Source organism: Cucurbita moschata, unplaced genomic scaffold (assembly GCF_002738365.1).
Source record: "Cucurbita moschata cultivar Rifu unplaced genomic scaffold, Cmos_1.0 Cmo_Scf00034, whole genome shotgun sequence".
NCBI lineage: Eukaryota > Viridiplantae > Streptophyta > Magnoliopsida > Cucurbitales > Cucurbitaceae > Cucurbita > Cucurbita moschata.
In genome coordinates, this window is record NW_019268550.1 from 860,198 (window position 1) to 883,360 (window position 23,163).

At 35.4% G+C, this 23,163-nt stretch overlaps 4 protein-coding genes and 1 pseudogene across 7 annotated transcripts; 3 read left to right on the forward strand and 2 right to left on the reverse strand.

Moving 5' to 3' along the window:
• The first annotated feature begins 536 nt into the window (after positions 1 to 536).
• On the forward strand, positions 537 to 1,476 carry LOC111430812 (21 kDa protein-like). Its single transcript, XM_023067226.1, has one exon. The coding sequence runs from the start codon at positions 607 to 609 to the stop codon at positions 1,192 to 1,194; it is 588 nt and encodes a 195-aa protein (XP_022922994.1). The 5' UTR covers positions 537 to 606; the 3' UTR covers positions 1,195 to 1,476.
• Positions 1,477 to 3,555: 2,079 nt separating this feature from the next.
• Positions 3,556 to 4,351, reverse strand: LOC111430766 (pectinesterase inhibitor 4-like). The gene is made up of 2 exons (XM_023067169.1): positions 3,890 to 4,351; positions 3,556 to 3,817 (listed from the first exon to the last, which is right to left on the reverse strand). Exons 1-2 carry the CDS (start codon positions 4,310 to 4,312, stop codon positions 3,629 to 3,631), a joined length of 612 nt encoding a protein of 203 aa, XP_022922937.1. The 5' UTR covers positions 4,313 to 4,351; the 3' UTR covers positions 3,556 to 3,628.
• Positions 4,352 to 8,502: 4,151 nt separating this feature from the next.
• Positions 8,503 to 9,367, forward strand: LOC111430716 (21 kDa protein-like). Its single transcript, XM_023067104.1, has one exon. It carries the CDS (start codon positions 8,568 to 8,570, stop codon positions 9,150 to 9,152), a length of 585 nt encoding a protein of 194 aa, XP_022922872.1. The 5' UTR covers positions 8,503 to 8,567; the 3' UTR covers positions 9,153 to 9,367.
• Positions 9,368 to 10,375: 1,008 nt separating this feature from the next.
• Positions 10,376 to 22,549, reverse strand: LOC111430647 (pentatricopeptide repeat-containing protein At5g62370). 4 transcript variants are annotated; one of them, XM_023066980.1, is made up of 11 exons: positions 19,190 to 19,454; positions 18,952 to 19,035; positions 17,087 to 17,308; positions 16,712 to 16,969; positions 16,182 to 16,427; positions 13,678 to 14,897; positions 13,347 to 13,402; positions 11,882 to 12,005; positions 11,684 to 11,790; positions 10,753 to 10,822; positions 10,376 to 10,664 (listed from the first exon to the last, which is right to left on the reverse strand). In XM_023066980.1, exons 6-11 carry the CDS (start codon positions 13,691 to 13,693, stop codon positions 10,585 to 10,587), a joined length of 453 nt encoding a protein of 150 aa, XP_022922748.1. In that variant the 5' UTR covers positions 13,694 to 14,897; positions 16,182 to 16,427; positions 16,712 to 16,969; positions 17,087 to 17,308; positions 18,952 to 19,035; positions 19,190 to 19,454; the 3' UTR covers positions 10,376 to 10,584. The 4 variants fall into 4 exon arrangements, with proteins under 4 accessions (XP_022922748.1, XP_022922746.1, XP_022922745.1 ...); XM_023066978.1 differs by lacking the exons at positions 10,376 to 10,664; positions 10,753 to 10,822; positions 11,684 to 11,790; positions 11,882 to 12,005; positions 13,347 to 13,402 and adding an exon at positions 22,416 to 22,549 and having other exon boundaries at positions 13,936 to 14,897; positions 19,190 to 22,254; XM_023066977.1 differs by lacking the exons at positions 10,376 to 10,664; positions 10,753 to 10,822; positions 11,684 to 11,790; positions 11,882 to 12,005; positions 13,347 to 13,402 and having other exon boundaries at positions 13,936 to 14,897; positions 19,190 to 22,549.
• LOC111430732 lies at positions 14,432 to 14,938 on the forward strand (annotated as a pseudogene).
• Positions 22,550 to 23,163: the final 614 nt, after the last annotated feature.

A 23,163-nucleotide genomic window follows, 5' to 3' on the forward strand; every position in this document is an offset into this window, starting at 1 on the left:
ATTATTAGTTTTAGTACATAGTTGAGAAATGACTCTCAACAATCTAGGCGGTGGTGAACCATATAAATTAATGATTTTGTATTAAATGGAGATTGTGACTAAGCGAAATAATTCAAAAATGTTTATTTACATCTTTTATAAAGAAAATATAAATTAATATAGTCATTGCATTATATTATATGAAATTTTTAAATAATTTTTACTGCATTTTTTTATAACAATATTTCTTCGGTACTTATTTTTATCTATTGATTAATTTGTTGGTTAGTAAGTTTCTGGAAATTAAAAAAAAAATAGTTTTAAAATTTTTATTTTTTATTTTTGAAATTTAGCGACATAAAAATTGTGAAAATAAATGAATAATATTTTTTTTTAAAATTAGCATAATTTAAAAAACCAAAAAATTATTTAATGATAAATTAAAAGAAAAAAAGTGTGAACATAAAAAAAGAAGGCAGCGCGATTACAAAACGTACAAATTACACGGATTGCCATTGCGTTCAGACCTCCTCCCGTTCGCTATAAATACACGACCCCCAATTTTTCGGTCGACAAACAAACCCTTCATCTCTTCTTCTTCCCCTTTGCGTTTCTGCAGATCTCGCAATGGCGAAATCCGCCTCCCTTCTCCTCCTCCTCTCCATTCTCACCATCGCCGCCACCACCAGCGCCGCCCGTAACGGCGGAGCTTCCAATTTCATCAAATCGAAGTGCAGCGCCGCAACTTACCCTGACCTCTGCGTCCAATCCCTCTCAACCTTCGCTTCCACAATCCAACAAAACCCTCGCCAACTAGTCCAAACCGCCCTAGTCGTGAGCCTCTCACGCGCTCAATCCACCCGATCCTTCGTCTGGAAAATGACGAAGTTCAGTGGCTTGAAGAAGAGAGAGTATGCGGCCTTGAGGGACTGTATGGAGGAGGTCGGCGACACCGTGGATCGACTAAGCAAATCAGTCGAGGAACTGAAGCGCGTTAGCGGATCGAAGCAGAAGGACTTCCAATGGCACATGAGCAACGTGGAGACTTGGGTGAGCGCTGCCATGACCGACGAAAACACTTGCTCCGACGGATTTGCCGGCTCCGCGCTGAACGGAAGAATTAAGTCTTCGATCAGAGCTCGCATCGTGGATGTTTCTCGAGTCATAAGCAATGCGTTGTCTCTGATTAACAAGTACGCTGAAAATGAAAGTTAGAGATGCGACTTCAGGTTCTTCGAATCCCTACACTGCTTCTGCATCTGAAGATGAATTAGATGAATCTGTCAAGAGTTTGATGTATATTAAGAGAGTTTTTGAGTGTTTTGAAGTGGTAAATGCAACCATAAGGATGTAGTGCTTGCTCTGTTTTAGGGTATTTTGTGTGCAACTGTAATAGATACTCTTGTTTCGTTTTCCTTTTCTTTGTTATTATCATATATGGATGTGTATTCCTTGTCACAATAGAAAAATGTAAGCATTGTGATGTGTGCCTAAGCCACTAAAGCATAGAAAGGCTTTGATTTTACACGTCTTTAATGCTTGTGTATATCTACAAACTCCTTTTGATTTTTTACCAAACTTCCTTTATAAGTTCAACTTTACCAAAATTATAATATGATTACACTTCCCACTTTTACCAACATCCACAAGCTTAAAATCATTAAATACAAATATTTATTTCTACCTAATATTTACATTTTGATTTATGCCATTTTTGTCGCTCAAATATTAAATAATATATATATTTTTTTATCAACATTATTTTGAATTCTATCTTTGAAAAGGGAGGAACAAAATTAAATGTTGAAAAGGAGGACAGCAAAGTAGGGCCCTCTCCATTCCTTGATTGAAGGGCTGGACATATACAAAATAAAGAATAAAACAAAAATAAATTATTTAAAATAAAATGGAAAAAAAGTCCAAAGGGATAAACATGGAACAACACTGCATGTGAGTTTGAATTATGAGATCACGAATCTATAGAAAGCTGTCGTTCATTTTTGTTTTTTTTTTTTTTTATTACAATTAACACATAATATCTCTATTTCTCTCAACTATTGTGAATGTGATAAGTTTCATCATTTGTACCAAAATTGTCCGTTACAGTTTTTGGTAAATCATGAGATCTCCTTTCTATATGCACTAATCAATTCAATATCCTTACTATATGCAATTCAATATCCTTACTATATGCACTAATCAATTCAATATCCTTACTATATGCACTAATCAATTCAATATAACTGAGCGAGTAATGTACAAATTACCATTCTAATCCGTCGATGACTGTTTAGCTTGATAGAAAGCATAACAAAAGCTTAAATTTGGTTGTTGAAAGGGTCTCATCCTTCAAGTAGAGTCCAAAGAATCATTGTATTTGTTTCGACCTAAAAAGAGCAAATCTATGCTTCTTCAGCTGTAATAACAGTGCCCAACAGAGTAACATCTTCGACGTGCCCCACAAAACTAGTAAACCTCATAGCTCAATGGAATTACGACCATTTTTGCTCCTAATTCCACCACTCACATGGTAAAAGAAGCGTCAGAGTTCAACTTATATGAGTTGCTTTATGCGAGCTTCAAACGATCATTGCTTAGCTTCCTTCATCGGGCAACCGAGAGCGTGGTTGAGCTAATAGCGATCTTGATCTTCTCTCTATTCAATATTTGAGTCTATATGTGAGATCTCACGTTTAGTTAGAGAGGACAATGAAGCATTCTTTAAAAAGATGTGGAAACATCTCTTTAGTAGACACGTTTTAAAACCGTGAGGCTGACGGTAATACTAACGGACTAAAGTAGACAATATATGCTAGCTGTGGACTTGGGCTGTTACAAATGATATCAGAGTCAGACCACTAATGGTGTGCTAGTGAGGACGTTAGGCTCTAAAGGGGTGGATTGTGAGATCCCACGTTGGTTGGAGAGGGGAATGAAACATTCGTCATAAGAGTGTGAAAACTTCTCACTGATAGACGCATCTTAAAACCGTGAGGCTAACAGCAATACGTAACAGACTAAAACGGACAATATCTGCTAGTAGTGGGTTTGAATTGTTAGAAATAGTATCAGAGTCATATACCAGACGATGTGTCAGCGTTCGCCCTAAGGGAGTGGACTGTAAGATCTCACATTGATTGGAGAGGGGGACAAAACATTTCTCACAAGGGTGTGGAAACTTCTCCCTAGTAAACACATCTTAAAATCGTGAGACTATCGACGATACGTAACGGGCCAAAGCGAACAATATCTACTAGCGGTGGACTTAGGCCGTTACACTATCTAATCTACAAATTCAATAAATAGGATTAATATGTATCTTCATCGGTGGTACATCGTATCCAAATTATAAATAAAAGTTGTAATAATTAATTAATAACTTAGAATTAAATAAAATTGAATTTTTATTAAGAGAAATAAAAAAAAAAAGTGTTGATATCATCAATTCTTTTAATTGATATAACATAAAGTTATAACTTTACTCAAAATCCAAAGCATACAATAATAATGACTCAATTATATAGTTTTAATGAAATTATATTATATAGTTTTAAAAGGGTTGTAAACAAGATTAAAAGCTGCAACTATATATCATAATAATTCATTCATCAAACATCTTCTCACGATGTTTCTTCTAAAACTCACCTCATCATTTGTACTTCAAGTTGCTAATGAGAGACAAGGCGTTACTAGTCTGCCTTATTACATTCACACTACATTTCTTCACCTCTTTCTTCACCGTCGATCTCACCTTCCACCCCGCGCCCCCGCTCAACCCATCGGTGCATGTCACAATGTCGGTCCCTGCCGCGCTCAACCACGTCTTGATACTACTCAACTGGTTAAGAACATATTCATTAGAATCTAATTTAAAGTAATCGGATGAAATTGAAAGTTTATGATTAACAACCTGAAACTCCACGTTGTTAGCACGATTCAAACTTTTGATAGCAGTGGTAGCTCTACGAAGCTCGTAGACGGAGTCTTTGAGATTATCGATGCAATCTCCGATGACCTCGGCTTCATAGGGCGACACCTTCCGGCGAGATAATTTGGAGATTATGGAGGTGGCGTTTTGTGCAGCTTTGAGGGAAGAAACCACGGCAGCCCTACAAAGCTCTTGTTGGGTTGTTTTGGTTTGTGAAGAATATAAGGAGAGCGCGGTCTCGCAAAGGCGTGGATATGGCGTCGGCCTGCAGGCCTTTTTGATGTGTGGTTTCACCGGCTGAATGGCGGAGGAAGAAGAAGGCACGGCGGAGGGAGAAGAAGGCACGGCGGAGGTGGTGAATGTGGCAGTTAAAATGAAGAAGAAAAGGATTAGCAAGGATTTCATTATATCTCTGCGTATAGAATCTATGAGGGTCGTGTTATTTTTATGATGAAGGTTATGGAGATAATTGCTATATTTATAGGCACCCACAAAAACATGAGGGTTACAAACATTATGTAAATATTAATTCCAAATACTTTTAATCTAATTTAATAACTATTTTATTTTTAAAACTTAATTTTATAAACGATATTTATGAGGAAATTTGTTGATTAAAATGAGTTTACATGTGAGTTAATTAAAGCATGGGTGTTATAAACAGATAAAGTTGGAATGTTGACTACTTTGGGACTTTGACTTTTTAAAATAAATTTCATTATTTTAAATCTTAAAAAGAAAATAGTGACCCTAAGTAGAAATAATTATTTTCAAGAAAGGAGGAAAATACGGCGATAAATTTGCTGTCCTTAATTTGAAATTGGAATATGCATTTTAGAGATTTATTTTTTTAAAAAATACTAAATTCTTGAGATTAAATCGCTCTTTAAATTTAAATTTAATTTTTTTTAGTGAATTTTATTTGATGTTATCAATGCTAATAATCCAATAAATTTGCAAAATAAAAAAGGCTAAAGTTGAAGGAATCTGAGGCGTGCAGGTCTACGGAAGAGGCATGTGCCCCATTAGAAAAGTCAAGCATATGAGGATCAAACCGTCCAAAAGTCAAACAATCCCCAACAATCCAGCGTATAACACACATGTCACGTGCACTTTACTGCACGTCAAATGCTGCTAATCTCGCGCTGGACCGCTGGTGTATCTCAACTGAAAGTACGGTCTGTTTCCGTTAATTGCTCCCTTCAAGGGTAGTTTGGTCAATTTACTCGCGAACATTCCATGATACTATAGACATGGAGTATTTGCATGCAAAAGGGGTTTTTGGTCAATAAAGAGTCACATTTTCAATTTTTATTTTTATTAATCCCCTAAATATCAAAATTTCATTAAAGAGTCAGTTTCACAACTTTATAACAAATGTTTTGTCCTCTCTCTGACTGATATAAAATTTCACGTGTACCGACCACTATTAAAATTGAAACATGGTTATAAACTAAAATTGAGACTTGGAGAGAAATTTAATACTAATACAAAGTTGTCTATGTTTAATATACTCTAAAGTTAGGACATGATTGAAGGTAGTGTTAAACTGGGTAAGATTATTATTGTGGAGTAACGTATAGAGTGAATTCTGCCATTCATATAAAATCATGTTCACATTGTACTGGATTTGTCGTTAACTTTGGCACAATGTATCAAGTGATCAAATGTTGAGCAAAATCTTGATTAATAACTAGAAGGTCGACTCCAAGTCAAGATGATGCCTTACAAATAAGATGACTTTAGGTTCAAGGTATGGTGCGAGTCTCCATCTCAGTAGACATCTACGAGTCACATGAGTCAGCTAGCTATCTTTCAGAAACAAATGGATAACTCATTCCTACCCATAACTTCGTTTCAATTTGATTGAAGAAAACAAAAAATTGATGTATAAAATTGGAATTTTATTGTAATAAACTTGTATTTTAAGGGTTTAATTGGAACAACGGTACATTTTTCAACATTAAGAATTTCTTAATTTGAGGAAATCTGATACAACATAAAATTTAAGAATAATGTATTAATAGACAAATTAAACTAAAGTAGTGGGAATAGAGAATATTAACATAAAAAAAAAACTATATATTATAAGAGGTATATGTATGAAAATGGGTAGCTTTAAATGGTGTTTTGATCGGGTTGAGCAGGTCACATGGGGTTCGAATAGGATATATATATATATATGAACAATGAAGTGAATTATTTTGCAATTTCAACACATGATAACCTTAAATGCTTTTGTCCATCTAACAAAACCTGTCACACCACACCTTTTTATTTTATTCATTTTAAGATTAATCATCTCTCTTAATATCTTATAAATTTACCCCATAAATTATTTAATAACAACACTTTCTATTAAGGCTATTTTAAGTGCAATAATTAATAAAAATTAATACGTTTCTTAAGAGAATATTAATTGAAAATGAGTATCTATCGCCTTCAATATAAATCTATAATCTTCTCATCAGAATATTAATCAAATGATTAAAATTGATTTAAAAACATAAAACGTTGTACAAATTAGACTTTATATTTTATAATTTAAAATAATCTACGCAGCCTTCGAGAAAGCAAAGTTGGAAACGGTTGGCCCAAATTCGGACGTTGATTGGTTCCACGTCATTTTTTGGGCCCATCAAAATTAATGAAAATTTGTCGTTATTTATATATCCATTGAATTTTGGTATTATTTATCCACTCAAGATTATGTTTCTCATTTTTCCACTTTAATAATATCCAATTATAACTTTTTTTAATATATATATATTTTTTATTTTAAATTTCAGCTAGAGTTTATATGATAGAAATTTATTTATTAATCATACAAATTATTAAAATACATTGTTTAAATAGGTCATTTTCATAATTTATGAAATAAAAAAAATGGTTTAATTTCTTTTTATAATATAAAAGTAATTATATGAAAAAAAAATTGATAAAAAGAAAAGAAAAGAACAAAAGCAATGAGATGAAATAGACATCGCATCGGACCATCACGTCTTTTGTGGTCAGACGGCGTCGTTTCATTCACATATCAAACGGCGTCGTTTTAGGGGCCCACTTTCAAAATAATTCAATATATATGGTCCTTTTTTTTTGGGCCTAAATCCATGTGATCAAGTTGCAAAAATCAATGTCCCACAGAGAAAAAAAAAAAAAAAAAAAAAAAAANCCTCGGTCTTCTAACCAATCTGCCTCCTTTCTCTTTATACGGGGAGTTCTATCTCTTTCCCTAAAGATCTTTTCAAGTGTCTTTTGACTTTCGTTTGGGCCACGACGACACAACAATCACAGATCGTCCTAACTAATTGACCCCTTTGTCAAGTAGAGTTTCCCAAAATCGACACTATTGATTTTGTTCTTACCGCGGTTGGCAAGACTCTTCATGACTCTCAAAGATTATGTACATAGTGCAAGGTCTCACATAACATAGAACAATGAAGTAATGTATCCATACGAGCTTCGGCCCTCATTGTCGCTTTAATAATGAATGATATAGAGAAAGTCTTCCCAAGTTTGAACCATCTATTTCTACCTTAACCCTTCCCAAGTTTCCCTCCTAGCAAACAGAGAAAGCTTATTCCTCATCGCTCGCATTCATCTAATCGAGCAAACGCCCAAAAAAAAAAAAAAAAAAAAAAAAAAACAAATTATTTATGAATTTAAATAATATCTTAAATCTTTTTTCTTTTGAGTATTAATTTATTAAATCTATCATTTCCCTACAAAATCAACTTGCATGTCTTTGCCTTAAATACATTGCACCTCTTCGCCTAACTACAGTTGCTCTCCACAATATATAAAAGATTCAACTCTCCCTCGAGTCATTAAAGTTACTGTCTTGATTGGTGCATTAGTCGTTAAACCTTGTCTCAATATCATAATCTATATTAGTCACGAGACTAATTAAGCATCGATACAAGTCAAAGCATCAACTCTTAGTACTTTCTTTATCTTTTCTTTTTTTTCTAGATTACTCTTTACATTAGTTGGACACAAGTAATGGTTGGAGTCTATTCTATCTAAGATCTCATACGATGTATGGTATGTCTTTGATAACTCCATTAGTAGAAGCGTCTACCACTTGTTTTCAACAACTTAGAAGAGATAAACGTTCGGACAACAAAAAGAAGAAAGAGTTACGTATAAGAAAAGGGAGTTTTATAAGTAAAGAAGTGTGTTTCGTGAAAGAGAATAATTTTAAGTAAATATTTAAGAGTTAATTAAGGGCAAAATTAGAAAAAATTAGAAAAATATAATTTATTATTCATGAAAGCTTCCACCAGATTGATTGTGTAACACAAATATCTTTGTCTGTGCATATCAATAGAATATAAAGATAAAGTAAAATATCTGAAGCAAAAGATATTTGTATGGTTTTGGACCATTGTTGTCGGCTATGCAATCTCTGGCTGCCCTCTCTTTTTAAAAAATTATTTAAAAAATTATCTAATGATAAATATTGGTAACTACATTATGACGGCCTTAACAGATCGAAGAGCTTTATGTGTATGAATGCATGCAGGGGACCTAGAGAACGCTTTAGAACGTTTCCATTGGCCTATAAATACAAACCCCATTTCCCTGAATCACTGCATCACTCCTTCCAAACACTCCTTCCAACCATTTCGAGACAGAAAAAAAAAAAGAAGAAGAGATGGGTCTTTCAATTTGCAAGAAAAGTTTGATTTTTGTGCAAATAATTCTCCAATTAACATTCATTCATTCAGCCATCACTCCACAAAGCAGCACACAGTTCATAAGAACTTCTTGCACTTCCACTAAATACCCTCGACTCTGTTTCTCATCTCTTTCAATCCACGCCAATTCCATCCAAACAAGCCCTCGCCTTTTGGCCACCACCGCCCTCTCTGTCACCCTCTCCTCCGTCAAGTCCGCCGCCACCCAAATCCTCAAGCTCTCCCACGCCCACGGCCTCCCTCCAAGAGACGTCTCTGCTCTTAACGACTGTTTGGAAGAGCTCAGTGACTCTGTTGACTCCCTTGCCAGCTCCATTTCCGAGATGCCCAAGCTACGTGGCCATGACTTTGATCTCGTTATGAGCGATGTTCAGACATGGGTCAGCGCCGCCCTCACTGATGAGACCACTTGTAGTGAGGGGTTTCAAGGGAAGGCTGTCAAGGGCGGCGTTAAGGCGGCGGTTAGGAGGAGGATTGTGAACATTGCGCAGTTGACCAGTAATGCTCTGTCTTTGATCAACCGGATTGCAGAGCTGCATTAGAATTTGGTGTTGCTATACTTAAATTTGCGTGAGATTTCAATGCAACTGTAAGTATGATATTTAGTTAAGGGAGTGGAGGTTTTGCCTTAGTTTGTATACATAGTAATAGGTTTGATTAGGGTTTGTGTGGAAGTTTGAATTATTTTTGCATTATTATTGGCATGGGGTATGTATTATTGTATTTTCAATTTATTGAAGTTAACTAAGTGTGAAGATGGTCGGAGAAAAAATCGAATTCATTATCTTCTACATTAGCACTTGAGGTGCATTAGGTAGTCTACGAGTAGTTCAATCACATTTTGTCACATGACAGACTCTTATTTCTTTGGTGCAACAGACTCTTATTGTTCGTCGGACTAGCTACTGACCATCACCTTGAAAAGTTGTTGTCTCACCAACTAGCTAATCCGACACGAACCCATTTTGGATCACATTAAAATAGTAAAACGAATAAAGAAAAAGAGAAGGGAAAGAGAGAGAGATCGATAGTGAAAGCATAGGCACAATGGGTCCCAACAATTGTAAAGGGTAGCGGTGGAGGTAGGGTCGGTAAAAAAAGGGTTAGAAATGTCACATCATCTTTTTGTTCGTATGCTAACGGTAAAATATAAAACAGCTATTACCTTGAAAAACGTCAGTTTTTAAGGAATAAAAGAATGTGCGTAAAATCATTTATAACTCAATAGGTTTATTTCCATCGTGTAATTATTGAACTACAAAAGATTTTAGAACCCGATCCAATTAAAAAACCATGTAAGTCAAATTTTTCCAAAGTAAAAATGATAATTGTTGACTAGCAATTTCAATCTTTGCAAATTCAAAAATAAAAAGCATTAATATAAAACAAAACTGTATAATACTATTCATGATTATGAAATAAACCAAACAATCAGAGTGATTCAAAATTATTGGAAAGAAAAACAGTTTCAAAGACAAAAATAAAAATAAAAAAAAAATCTCTTTCACGGGAGATTTGAAGACTAAACAAAAAATTAACGAAAATCTGTCCACAAAGAACAGCAAGAACATGTGAACAAAAAATAAAAATCAAAATGATTTAAAAAAAGCAAGTGGCATAAACTGCCAACTTTAATTGTTCAAAAAAGAAAAGAGAAAGTAGATTCGAAGAGATTTTTTGGGCTGAAGAACACTAATTCAGCATAATTGAAGGCGTATTGTAAGCATGTCAACAAAAGAGTTCAATCATTGTCAATCCCATCAAAAAAGAAAATTCCAGAAAATTTTGTTTATACCCTATATATTTTACTCCACCAATTTCAACATCCAAGTGAAACCATTCTGTAATAATGATTTAGAGAGACAAGACAAATCCAAGCCTTCTTGTGCATGATTTTTGGATTCAGAATCCAGAAGGAAACAGTAGAGAGATCTTTCCTGGTCGTTAGAAGGACAACAGTTTGGTACACAATAATTAAGAGGCACGTTTTGGAAGAGACATGTTACCGACGAGGGAAATCACTGTGCTGGTTGCAAATATCTGAGGCAGAGCCCCTGTATGAACACATATCAGAATTCCAATCTTAGTTCTTACGTATGAATATGAAAACAATGAAGATAACCTATGTAATGTGAAACCCACCAAGACAAATGCGGATCATCTCGAAAAGTTCGAGCTTTTTCGCCTTCCAATTACTTAGATCCCCCATACCCTAAATGGTTCATGAGAGTCCAAACTCAGTTAGAATGAAGAATAAAGCACCATTCATAACAGACATTACCACATGGAAGCTGTGATCAAAGGCCATAGAGTTATAAAAACAATCAGCCAATCAAAATGAAGCTTCCCACCATTTTCAAGTATAGATGCCAAGGGTAACAAAGCTAAGCTAACAATGAATCTATAGAGTCTCATCAACTATAAAAGCTTGAAGAAGGCATGCTCATTAATGGGAAATACAAAGATGGTGAAATAGCCCAAGTCCACAGCTAGAAGATATTGTCCTCTTTGGACTTTCCCTTTCGAGCTTTCCCTCAAGGTTTTTAAAATACGTCTACTAGAAAGAAGTTTCCACACTTTTATAAACAATGTTTCGTTCTCCTCTCCAACCGATATGGGATCTCACAATCCACCACCCTTCAGGGTCCAGCGTCCTCACTGGCATACAGCCTCGTGTCCACCCCCTTCGGGGCTCAGCCTCCTCGCTGGTACATCGCCCAATGTCTGGCTCTGATACCATTTACAATAACCCAAGTCCATCGCCAGCAGATATTGTCTTCTTTAGGTTTTTTCTTTCGGGCTTCCGCTCAAGGTTTTTAAAACACATCTACTAGAGAGAAGTTTCCAAACTCTTATAAACAATATTTCGGTCTCCTATCCAACCATTGTGCGATCTCCCAGATGGATCCTTATCTAAATTTTTACCCACCAATTTAATTTATCGTCTCCATTGCTATTGCTTCTTCAACTAGTCAACATGCATAACAATTCCAGTTAAGCTCTTGCTCGATAACCTTTCCATTTGATTTCTCTCTTAGAGCAGCACAGCGGAAAATGGATTAGTTTTCCATACCTCAAACGTGTAATTACCCTGAGAGACATCAAAAAGAAGTAGTAGGAGTGCAAGAGATGAGGCAATCATATATACTTTCATGAAGCTTGCACGGCTGTGCCTTCGGCCTGTACATTGGAAAATAATCAACCACTAATGTTAAAACATATAAAGATGTGTATGAAAATAGGTGCAAAAGGTTAGAGTATCACTAGCGACCTAGTTCTCCGACAAACAACGAAAATAAACCAGTGATGGCAGATGAAATAGCAAGTTTATCAAGAGTACCTTTCTTTGATGTTAATATAAACAAGTATACCACTCCACATAGGTGAATAATAACCTGCAGTAGTAAAAACCAACATCACAAAGGTAAGCAAACATTATAAGATCATTATATGAGGTTTTATGTCACCGCCAAACTCTTCCAGCTTCGTTTCGTCTGATTTCAAATAGTAGATATAAATGTTCATTGATTTCAATAGAGGAACTAGGAAGCATTCCAGTCAGTTAAACCAAAGACGAAAGAACTTGAAGAAAAAATTGAACCAAGTATTTCATGAAAGCTTTATTAATCACACAGACAATAGACCTTCATGATACTTAGGTGACAATCATACGGTACCCTTAATCAGCACCAAACTTCCAGCAGACAAAAACATTTAACTCATATCACAAGCAATTAAAGACAATGTGAGAGGAACTAGGAAATTACCGATCTGGATGTCCTTGGATATCCAAGGAAGTCAGGAACTGTAACAGCCCAAACCCACCGCTAGCAGATATTGTCCACTTTGGCCCGTACATATAGCCGTCAGCCTCACAGTTTTAAAACGCATCTACTAGGGAGAGGTTTCCACACCCTTATAAAGAATGCTTCGTTCCCTTTTCCAATCGATGTGAGATTTCACAATCCATCCACCTTGGGAGTCCAATATCCTCGCTGGCACACTGCCTGGTGTCTGGCTCTAATACCATTTGTAACCGTCCAAGCCCACCGCTAGTAGATATTGTCCGATTTGGCCTGTTACATATTGTCGTCAACCTCACGATTTTAAAACACGTTTATTAGGAAGAGGTTTCCACACCCATATAAGAAATGTTTCGTTCCCCTCTCCAACCGACGTGGGATCTCACAGGAATAGAGGCTTTATCACACTACTATCAAATTGAAAATATCTCACCATTTTTATTGGCTTTAAATAATTTTTTCCTTATATCCAAACATAACTATTAATGGATCCACTTCTGTTGAAAAGCATGGCCTTTACATTTGTGACACAAGAATAGTAGCATCATAGTGTCGATTTGACTGGAAATGGGATAGAGACTACAGCATTTGCAGCTGGGCAATCTGGTTCTATATCATAGTTTAACTCCAATTTCTTGAAACAGAACAATAATCCTATATGTACTCAGTCGAGAATTCATTGCATGTATAAATAGGATACTGGTTTTTTACTAGATTAATACACGTCATTGTGCTACTAAATTACAATGTGAATTATATCTTGAAAACAAAAATCGGCAACCATTTTAGACATTGTAGGACATCTACTATCTACTGTCTGTCATCAATCTTCGTTAAGTTTCAGGCTTTTTTCATTACAAGTGAAAGTAAATATAAGTATTCAGATAGTAAACGTACACAAAATTTTCTGTAAAAGCAATATAATGCATGTACCTGAGCTAAAATCAGGTTGTAGAAACGAGATTTCCCCTTGGCAACCTTTTGATATCCTAGAATTGGAAGAACCCATCAGAAAAACCGAAATTGATTTGAATAAGACAATTAAAATAGCTAAATGAATCCCATTTCCTGTTCCAATGCCTGAAAAACAAGAGCTAGAAAATCCTCTTCCACTAACCCAAAAGCTGAGCAGAAACATGGCACCAATGAGGACCAAACAAAGAGGAAAACAAAAGTTTTTCTCATCCATATCAATCAACTTATTGTCATACATGATTGCTCAACAGTCTAACAGAAATTAGTAGAAGAAATTGAGGGAACTTACGAGAGTCGACGACCATGCGATAGGAAAAATCAGAGCCATCGGTTCCAGTGGGCCTTCCGACCGGCGTTATTCTTCCTTCCAGTACAAACTGGATGGTTCATTTGGTTTCTCGGTTATAGCGGTTTTCTGCAGACCCTATATCTTAAAACAACAAACAAACAACCGTGTGTGTATATATATTTACCATTTATGTCAATTTTGCCCTTATATATTTTAAATATTATAATTTTATTTTGTAACACTAAATGAGCGTTCGAATGAGAAACAGACGCATCTTCCAACAACGTTGTTACGTTCCACAAAGCCACAAAAGAGCATAGTTTCAATACAGGTCCAACTACTAGCATGAATGTCAAAAAAATAATTTAATTCTAATTCTATAAGTTGAACATAGTGTAACGATGATTGACATGTACTTCTTTTGAAGAACTAAGTTAGGAGTTCTGGTGCAGATATATGTTTGACACATGAATGGAAGTTTCGGACTTTGATCATTGAAACTGCATTATTTTCTCCATGTTCAAACTCAGCCAACCTGTCTCTTCTTTCCCACGTAACCAAACCTGAGTGAGCTAGCATAGCATCATCAAAGAAAGGAAGGTCTGGTCTTTCAATGGAGAGTAGTCTCGGGATGCTCTTGTTTCTTAGTTCTTTTTACTGACTTCACCAGCCTTTCCCAAGCAAGCCTCTAATGACATTGATTGGTAGTGTGGAAAAACCACATACCCTACAACCTGCGAGCACTTTTTCAACCATGGCAGCAAGGCTGCGCCCAAAGGTCATCCAATCTGCCATGGAGAGAGCCCTGAGTGCCGAAAGCCACACCAAGGGTGTCAATTCAAAGTGCCAAAATGGGAAGGAAAAGGCTTGCTTTGGCTGATTGCTTGAAGCTCTACCGAAACACCATCCTTCAGCTCAACAACGCTCTAGATTCATCTACTAAATGTACTTTGTTTGATATCCAAGCCTGGCTCAGTACTGCCCTAACAAACCTTGAAACATGCCGCACAGGGCTTGCTGAGCTTAATGTTTCGGATTATGTATTGCCGCTGATCACATCGAACAATGTCACAAAGCTGATAAGCAACAGCTTGGCTATTAACAATGCTTCAGCTGGCCTGGGGAAGGAAACATACTGCAGTCATCAACAAAGTCGGACCTTGAGGTGGCTCAGGACAGGTCGGGTAACCAGAAGATAGTAGGAGAGGCTCTAGAGGAAGCTGCGAAGAGGAACATGAATGGGAGTTTGTTATACAAGTAACAGAGAGGGGGTTACAAGTAATTGAAGTTTTTCGTAAGGCTCTCGAAGTTATTGAGAAATAAGTTTGCACTATGGGAGGCTGTTAGAATTTAGTGCAACTTATTGCTAGTTTGAATTAATCAAGATATTCGTAATCAGTTAATATTTGGAGAATATATTAGTTATGAAATATATCTTAGATATTCGTAATCAGTTAATATTTTTCCTTTATGATTTGATTAGTAACATATTTTATTTTATTCTCAAGATTTAGTTAGTTTATATTTTCCTTTTTGTAGGTATTAATGGGTAGCTTGTATCATATTTAAAGGGTGTGAATATCAATGAAGATTGAGCCTTCGATCCCAATTCTATTTCTCATTCTTAACTCTGTATTCAGTTAATATTTTTCCTTTATGATTTGATATTCACAACGTTTAAATAGGATAGAAGCTACCCACTAATACCTACAAATAAGGAAAATATAAACTAACTAAATCTTGAGAATAAAATAAAATATACTACTAATCAAATCATAAAAAGAAAAATACTAACTGATTACGAATATGTAAGATATATTCCGTTGTGAATATCAACGAAGATTGTACCTTCGATCCCAATTCTATTTCTCATTCTTAACTCTGTATTCAGTTAATATTTTTCCTTTATGATTTGATATTCACAACGTTTAAATAGGATAGAAGCTACCCACTAATACCTACAAATAAGGAAAATATAAACTAACTAAATCTTGAGAATAAAATAAAATATACTACTAATCAAATCATAAAAAGAAAAATACTAACTGATTACGAATATGTAAGATATATTCCGTTGTGAATATCAACGAAGATTGTACCTTCGATCCCAATTCTATTTCTCATTCTTAACTCTGTATTCAGTTAATATTTTTCCTTTATGATTTGATATTCACAACGTTTAAATAGGATAGAAGCTACCCACTAATACCTACAAATAAGAAAAAATGATTTGATATTCACAACGTTTAAATAGGATAGAAGCTACCCACTAATACCTACAAATAAGAAAAATATAAACTAACTAAATCTTGAGAATAAAATAAAATATACTACTAATCAAATCATAAAAAGAAAAATACTAACTGATTACGAATATGTAAGATATATTCCATAACTAATATATTTTTCAAATATTGACAGATTACGAATATCTTGACTAATTCAAACTAGCAAAAAGTTGCACTAAATCCGGACAGAACCAAGATAAATGGAATGAGATTTACCTTCATTACTGGTAACATAGGAGGAGGTTCCACCCCTTTCAATTCTGCTACTGTTGGTAAGACTCTCTCTGGGTTGACTACTGCTTATAAGCTCATTTTCCTCCATTATAATGACATTATAACATGTCGACCTACATATTTTTCTCGTTCCAAGTCCATCAACTCTACCTGGCAACTTTATCGTCTAGAATTACTTTTCTTCCATTCCAAGGCATGGTGCTTGAAATTTTCTCCTTTTCTCCTTTCCTTCATTTCCAATGAGAATAGAATTATTAGTGGCAGCCATCTTTGTCAATATCAATATAAAAATAGCAAAAACAAAATTTATCGAATTTCATCATAAATGCATCATCGTATACATCGTATGGCTGTCAAGTTTCAATCAGTAATATACATTGTCACTTTCTTTTATAGATTCCAAAAATGGCAATATGAAATCACATTTACCACTTTCATACAAAAAAACTCGAAAATTTGGTTATTTTTCAAAAAGCCGAAAATGTGAAGAGTATATGTTTAACGAGAGATACTTGTACTCTGAGACAATCAGCGGTGACAGGTGAAGGATTTATAGCCCGAGGCATCACATTCCGGAACACCACTGGTCCTGGAAACCATCAAGCAATTGCTCTCCGATCTGGCGCAGATCTTTCTGTCTTCTACCGTTGTGCCTTTCAAGGGTATCAAGAAACCCTTCATGTCCATTTTCGAAGACAGCTCTATAAGTAGTGTTATATTTACGGCACTGTAGATTTTATATTTGGCAATGCTGCAGTTATTCTACAGAACTGCATGATTTAACAAAAAGGTCAATGAATGGTCAGAATACTGGCATTTCAATCCACAATTCAAGGGTCATGGCCACAGATGTACCAAAACAAATGGAGAAGACAGTGAAAACCTACTTGGGAAGGCCGTGGAAGGAGTAATCTCGAACAGTTTTCCACAAAGCTTACCTCCTTGTTCATCAACTAGCCAGAGAATGACTGGAAAGGTTACCGTGTTACAAGCAATTCAATGGAGGTATCGCCTTTCACCGTCAAAAATTTCATTTGCAAGGCAGTTATTGTTGCCAGACAGAGGTCCCATTCACTCCGCTTGGAGAATAGGTTTTCTACATTCTTCCTCTGAAATAAATATAACCACGTCATTTGATTCTTTAATCTCTGTACGCACATTTAAGAAATCATTATTCAAGCTCATATATATGTAAATTGAAAAGTTACATTAATAAAATCAGAACTAGCAAACGACAAACCCATTTCCAATTACACTACAAATCACTATTGAGGAACTCGGTTTTTTTTTTTTTTTTTTTTTTGGATTAATATCTCAGTAGAACCAAATCTCAGGAGAAAGCCTCTCTAGCTAAAATTCATTATTGAATTTCTCAACACAATTACAACCGAAGAATAGCTATATATATAAACTAAACTCTAAGAGTAAAATAGCAAACATCAAAAGCCAATGTTGGCAAGCACATTTCCCCCTAGCTGTTTCATGCTCAAGAATATACAAATTCAAAACGAGGGTATTACATGGTTAGAATTTTAAAAAAGTAAAGGTTACCAATTACGTAAAATAAACTTAATTGGTACCACAATTTGAGGCAATACTTTAATTTAATTATACTTTTTTACTGAATTTATGAAAACCAAGCGTTAGATAAAATAAGTATGCAAAGAACAATAGACCATAAAATTTTTTTTTGAAGAAGACCAAGTGTGTTTCACATGAAACAAATATCAATCAAATTGCAGAGGAGATTATTAGCAAGTAGTGTTGTATAGCCCAGAGCACAACAAGGTTCTAGTTCTAGAGGGGCGATGGTCAACCAAAGTATTGTTGTGCGCCGAAAGCGGAACAAATGTACTCACAACAACAATGAACGGAATTACACAAAGAGACACCAAGATATTTACGTGGTTCGGAGAGAAGAAGTTTCCCTACATCCACGAGTAGCAATCAATCACTAATAAACCCAAGTGTTACAAGTGAATGCCTCACTTTCACACTACAAAGTCTCTCACCAATATGTCACTCAACAAATACGATGTGACACCCAAAACTCTCTCAAATCCCGATACCACTTGTTAGGAATGGATATTAAGAATGGAGGGAGAACTCTCTCATTATATAGCATTACAGAATCAAATCTCCGATATGACTGAGACTAAATCTAATTCAAATAATCAAATCAAATCTAATCCAAATAACCAAATCAAATCAAATCCAAATAACCCAATCAAATCTAATCCAAATAACCTAACCAAATCAAATCAAAACTTATGACAATTTACAACAAGTATCTCCCTGAAACCCGATACAATTTGCCAACCCAATCTTGTGGCTAATCAACTTCTCCCACAATGTATAGCACTTGTGGTACCAAGGCCCCATATAGCCCTATCAAAGAAATTCTTATGCACAGCCCAGAGTACCCAACCTATAAGTTCGAATGATAACTCTCATCCATAAAAGATCGTCTTTTGGGATTGGACGTAAACAACCTCTATATATCTTTTGAACATAGCCCATTTGTCCATCTTTGATATCAGGAAGGATCTCCGACATAGGTCAAACACTTGTAAAATAATGTCTTACTTTTGTTTGAGTTCTGAAACATAATAACATTTATTTATTATTATTATTCTTTTGTAAGAAATTATTTACATGGCATGCACTTCTGTTCATCGTGTACAAGGTAATAAGCCAAAAGTTGGTATGAAAATTTAATTACATATGTGCAATAAGTTAATATTCAAATTACCTATACATTGCAAATTCCAAGATTTCCATGGGAAAGTGTTGCAGACAAGGATCTTGCTAAAGTCAAACAGCTACAAATGAACATCTGCAATAATATATGTATATGTATATATATATATTGACTGGATAGGTCTTGTTCAGAAAAAAAAAAAACTTGTACAAAAATAGTGACCAGAAAGGCAACAGGAAAAGGTTAAGAGGGGAAATAAAGAGAATCCATGTGAATCTTCATCACTAACCTCCGTTTTCAATGATTGTGTCATGTCTGAGTCTGTCTTGATATGCATTTTATACCATGATGACCCATCTAATTTCATCCATGAATCCACCAAATACCTATTTGGTTTTTCTTTTTATGTGTGCTCCTCTCAAGCTTTATATTAAAAGCAAAACAGGCTTCCTGCAATGATTTTCTCCACACAGGATGTAGACGGCCGATCATCTTTTCCAGTGAGGCAAGAGTTTACCATGCATCAATTCCTCACAAAATTACGATAACCTAGTATACTTGGGGAAAACCCTTTTTTATGCATTGTACGTGGAGTGCCAATGCATCAGAAAGTCTCCCTCCTTGGGAAAGGCCTTTCAGTAAAGTGTTGTATGCAACTTCATCTGGAATACACCCATCTACATTCATCTTATTAAACAACCCAATGGCAGAGTTAACATCACCTGCAAGAATATAACCATCCATAAGAATCGTGAAAGTAACCTGGTTTGGATGCAACCCTTCTTTTTGCATCAATTCCAACTGATGATTGGCATCCAGCATCCTATCTGTCCGACAATATCCACATATTATGCTATTGTATAGATGCAAGTTAGGTACAATGCATACATCTTTAACCTTCTGGATAAGCTTCAATGCCAAGGATTTCATTTCTTCAGTAGAATTAGCAGAAACTATCATATTATTATCCCTTGGAACAAGAGTTGTTTCATGGAGCATACGAAACAACGTACTTTTTGCCTTTTGATTCTCTTTCTCTAGCAGGAACCATTTTTTCTTGTCGACAATTAAATTTTTGCAAATACCACTGACTAATGTGATATAGAAGATAACATCGGGTTCAATGTGGCTCCTTTCCATCAAATCAACTAATCGAAAGGCATATTCAACCTCCCCGATCTTTAGGTAATGATTGATAAGAGAGCTATACAATACAGAATTAGGTGAAAACCCATCTCTTAACATCTTGCCCAGATATAAACATCCTTGATCAGTCATATTTTTTTTAACCAAACCACTAATCAGTGCCGTATAAATATGAGAGCTTGGTGGAATAGAGTTCTCAACCATTTGCTCAAACAATTTACGAGCTTCAAGAAGCTTTCCATTTTTACCATAGCCATTAATCATTGTCAAATACAAATTCTTATCCGGATCCACACCCGCTTTAAGCATCTTCTTAAAAACTCCTTTTACTTCAAAAATTCTCTTTTTCCTACTTAAACAACCAATTATTGAATCATAAATAGCAACACTCGGTTTCAATCCCCTCTGCCTCATTTTTCTGTGAATATAATGTGCTGAGCTAACATTACCCTTCCTACAATGCTCGTTAATAATAATCAAATATGTTGTGGTATCAGGAAGCAAACTACATTCCTGCATATGATCAATTAGAGACAAGGCATCCTCAAAAAGCCCCTCCTTGCAAAGACATTTAATCAAGGAATTATAAGTAAAGAGCAAAGGCTTGCATCCAAGACTTGCCATTTTATGGAAGTAATCCAAAGCACAATCCAAATTTTCGGTCTCACATAAGGCACAAATGACAATACTAAATGCCACACCTGCTAGATTCAAGTTGCTATTGAAAATTTCTTGCAGCAGCGTTTCAATTTTTTGCTCCAGATTGCTTGATGTTTGTAACTTTGTACTGGCTAAGATTACAGAAGGATCACACCCACACCCATTCTTTAAAATGGCTTCCAAAAAATTTAAAGCAAGCTGAAGTTCATGTCCCTTTGGATACATCTTCATAAGGGTAAAGAAAAGCACGTGATCAGGTACAATTCCATTGTCCAAGATACTCCTAAGCAATTCACTGACTTCTTCTAACCTATCATCCCTATGCAGTGCATTAATCAAAACTGTGTAACAATGCAAGCTAGGAGAAAAGTTGCAGCTGACCATATTATTCAAAATCGTTAATGCAAAGTCAACCTTCCCTTCTTGACAATACTGACTAATCATGATGTGAAAAGTTACCACATCAGGTTGGATTCCCCACTCTGCCATAAGGTTATATACCAACCAACCCTTATCGACTAAACCCAATTTCACAAACCCATGGATCAGTGTATTTAATGTATAATTATCTGGTTCACAGCCTATTTTTATCATTCTAAAAAAGGCTTGCATTGCCATTTTCATTTTCTTATCTTTGCAATATTCATGAACTAAAGAAGTATACATAGTCTTGTCAGGATATAGGCTCCGAAACTCCATTTCTCTGATCAACAACTCTGCCTCCACTAACCACTTTCTCTTACAAAGGCCATAAAACAATGACTTAAACAAATGCAGCGACGGAGGATAACCATTAGTGTTTTGCATTATATCAAATAATTCAAGAGCTTCCTCCATATGCCCCTTATTGCATAGCCCATCTATCAAGACATTAAAACACCAATAACCCAAGTGAACACCACCTCCATTGACTCTCACAAAATAGTCGAATGCCTCTAAAACCCTTTCTTGCGCACAAAGCTCTCGAAAGATAGCATTAAATGAAGTTTTACTTGGGACATAATTTAACGACAGAAGTTGATTAAAATAGGCCAGTGCCTTCTCAAATTTTCCTAGCCTACAGAAACAGATTACCATAGAGTCCAAAACTGACGCATCTGGCTCAGCACCTCTGAATGTAAATTTTTTGTCGTACAGCAGTTCAGCCAACTGGGGCCTAGAATAGACAAGCTGCCGCCAAAACACACCATGGGTATCCAAATCAAGCTCCAAACCCCGTTCAGCAGCGAAGTCAACAATAGAAATAGCTTCAGAAATTGAAGAAGATTGCGTTACAATTCGTTGTATCACTTGTTGCGCCGGCAAAAACAAGCCACGACGAATTAGTTGCTCCACTAAGGAATAGCACAAAGTCTTGTGTTCGCTAGCAGAAGAGGAACTCGAAGTAACTGGAGGATCAAGTGGGACTGTACAAGTCGTCACCAGATTCCTGAAGTTCACAGAGAGGTAATATTTACAGGGCCGTCCCCGTATCATCTCTAAAACGCAATGCTAGTAACAACAAGCAACAGTATGGCATTAGGGGCAAGTTGAGTTCACGTAGTAAACCTAGTGAGGAACGATGAAGACTCCATCAAAACATGACGAAATTACAACTCCAATATTCGGTTCAAATAATGGCTCCGAGAAGGATTGAGTGTAACAGAAACTGAAAGAGAACAAGAGCTTGAAAGGCCAATAAATTAAACACCGGAATTACATAAGAATACCTGCAATAAACTCCGGCAGCTTTGGAGACCTGAAGATTACATAAGGAAGAGCAAAACTGAGAACTGAGAAGAGAAACTGAGCGAGAACAGGAAGGCGCGAAAGGTAGAAGGTGATACGAGGGGGCTGAGCTTGAGAACGAGGGAGCACAAAAAATAGGGCAAAGCTCAATGGGCCATTTTTAATCCATTATCCAAATTGTCTCAATAAAAATAAAAAATAAAAAAAGCCCAATGGGTCTCCATGTATCTCACATAACCAATTGGGCCTGGCCTCATTTATGAACATATATTATTGTCATTATTTGGAATACCAACGTAATTAATAGAATTAATGACGTCATAAACTAAAGAAGCTTAACCCATAATATGTAAGATTAATTATGTAATTTTGTAATGATTTAGGATATTAGCACTTTTTTAAGCTTTATTTATTTCGGGATTATGATTCATACAATCGCAGTTATAATGATTTTGAAGACGACCCATAAACCAAAATATAATCATACATCCTCCTATTTATGTCATTATTTTAACTTTAGGTGACAAATCTCATTTCATTAAATGTCACCAAAACTATATATTAAGCTTGGATTAACTTAATTGTCAATCTCATTAATTACCTCAAAAGTCAACACATTTCATTTTGTTATAAAGTTTAATTTAATTAATAACATCATATTTTATAAATAATACGAAAAAGTAAAGAAGTTAGGGATATATTGTTAAAAAGAAAAATAAAAATGAAAAT

Coding starts and splice junctions, on each gene's coding strand:
- LOC111430766 (XM_023067169.1), bottom strand. CDS start 4,312: ATGAAATCCTTGCTAATCCTTTTCTTCTTCATTTTAACTGCCACATTC. Junction 3,818..3,889: donor CTAACAACGTGGAGTTTCAG/GTTGTTAATCAT, acceptor GTTCTTAACCAG/TTGAGTAGTATCAAGACGTG.
- LOC111430647 (XM_023066978.1), bottom strand. CDS start 22,182: ATGATACGGGGACGGCCCTGTAAATATTACCTCTCTGTGAACTTCAGG.
- LOC111430716 (XM_023067104.1), top strand. CDS start 8,568: ATGGGTCTTTCAATTTGCAAGAAAAGTTTGATTTTTGTGCAAATAATT.
- LOC111430812 (XM_023067226.1), top strand. CDS start 607: ATGGCGAAATCCGCCTCCCTTCTCCTCCTCCTCTCCATTCTCACCATC.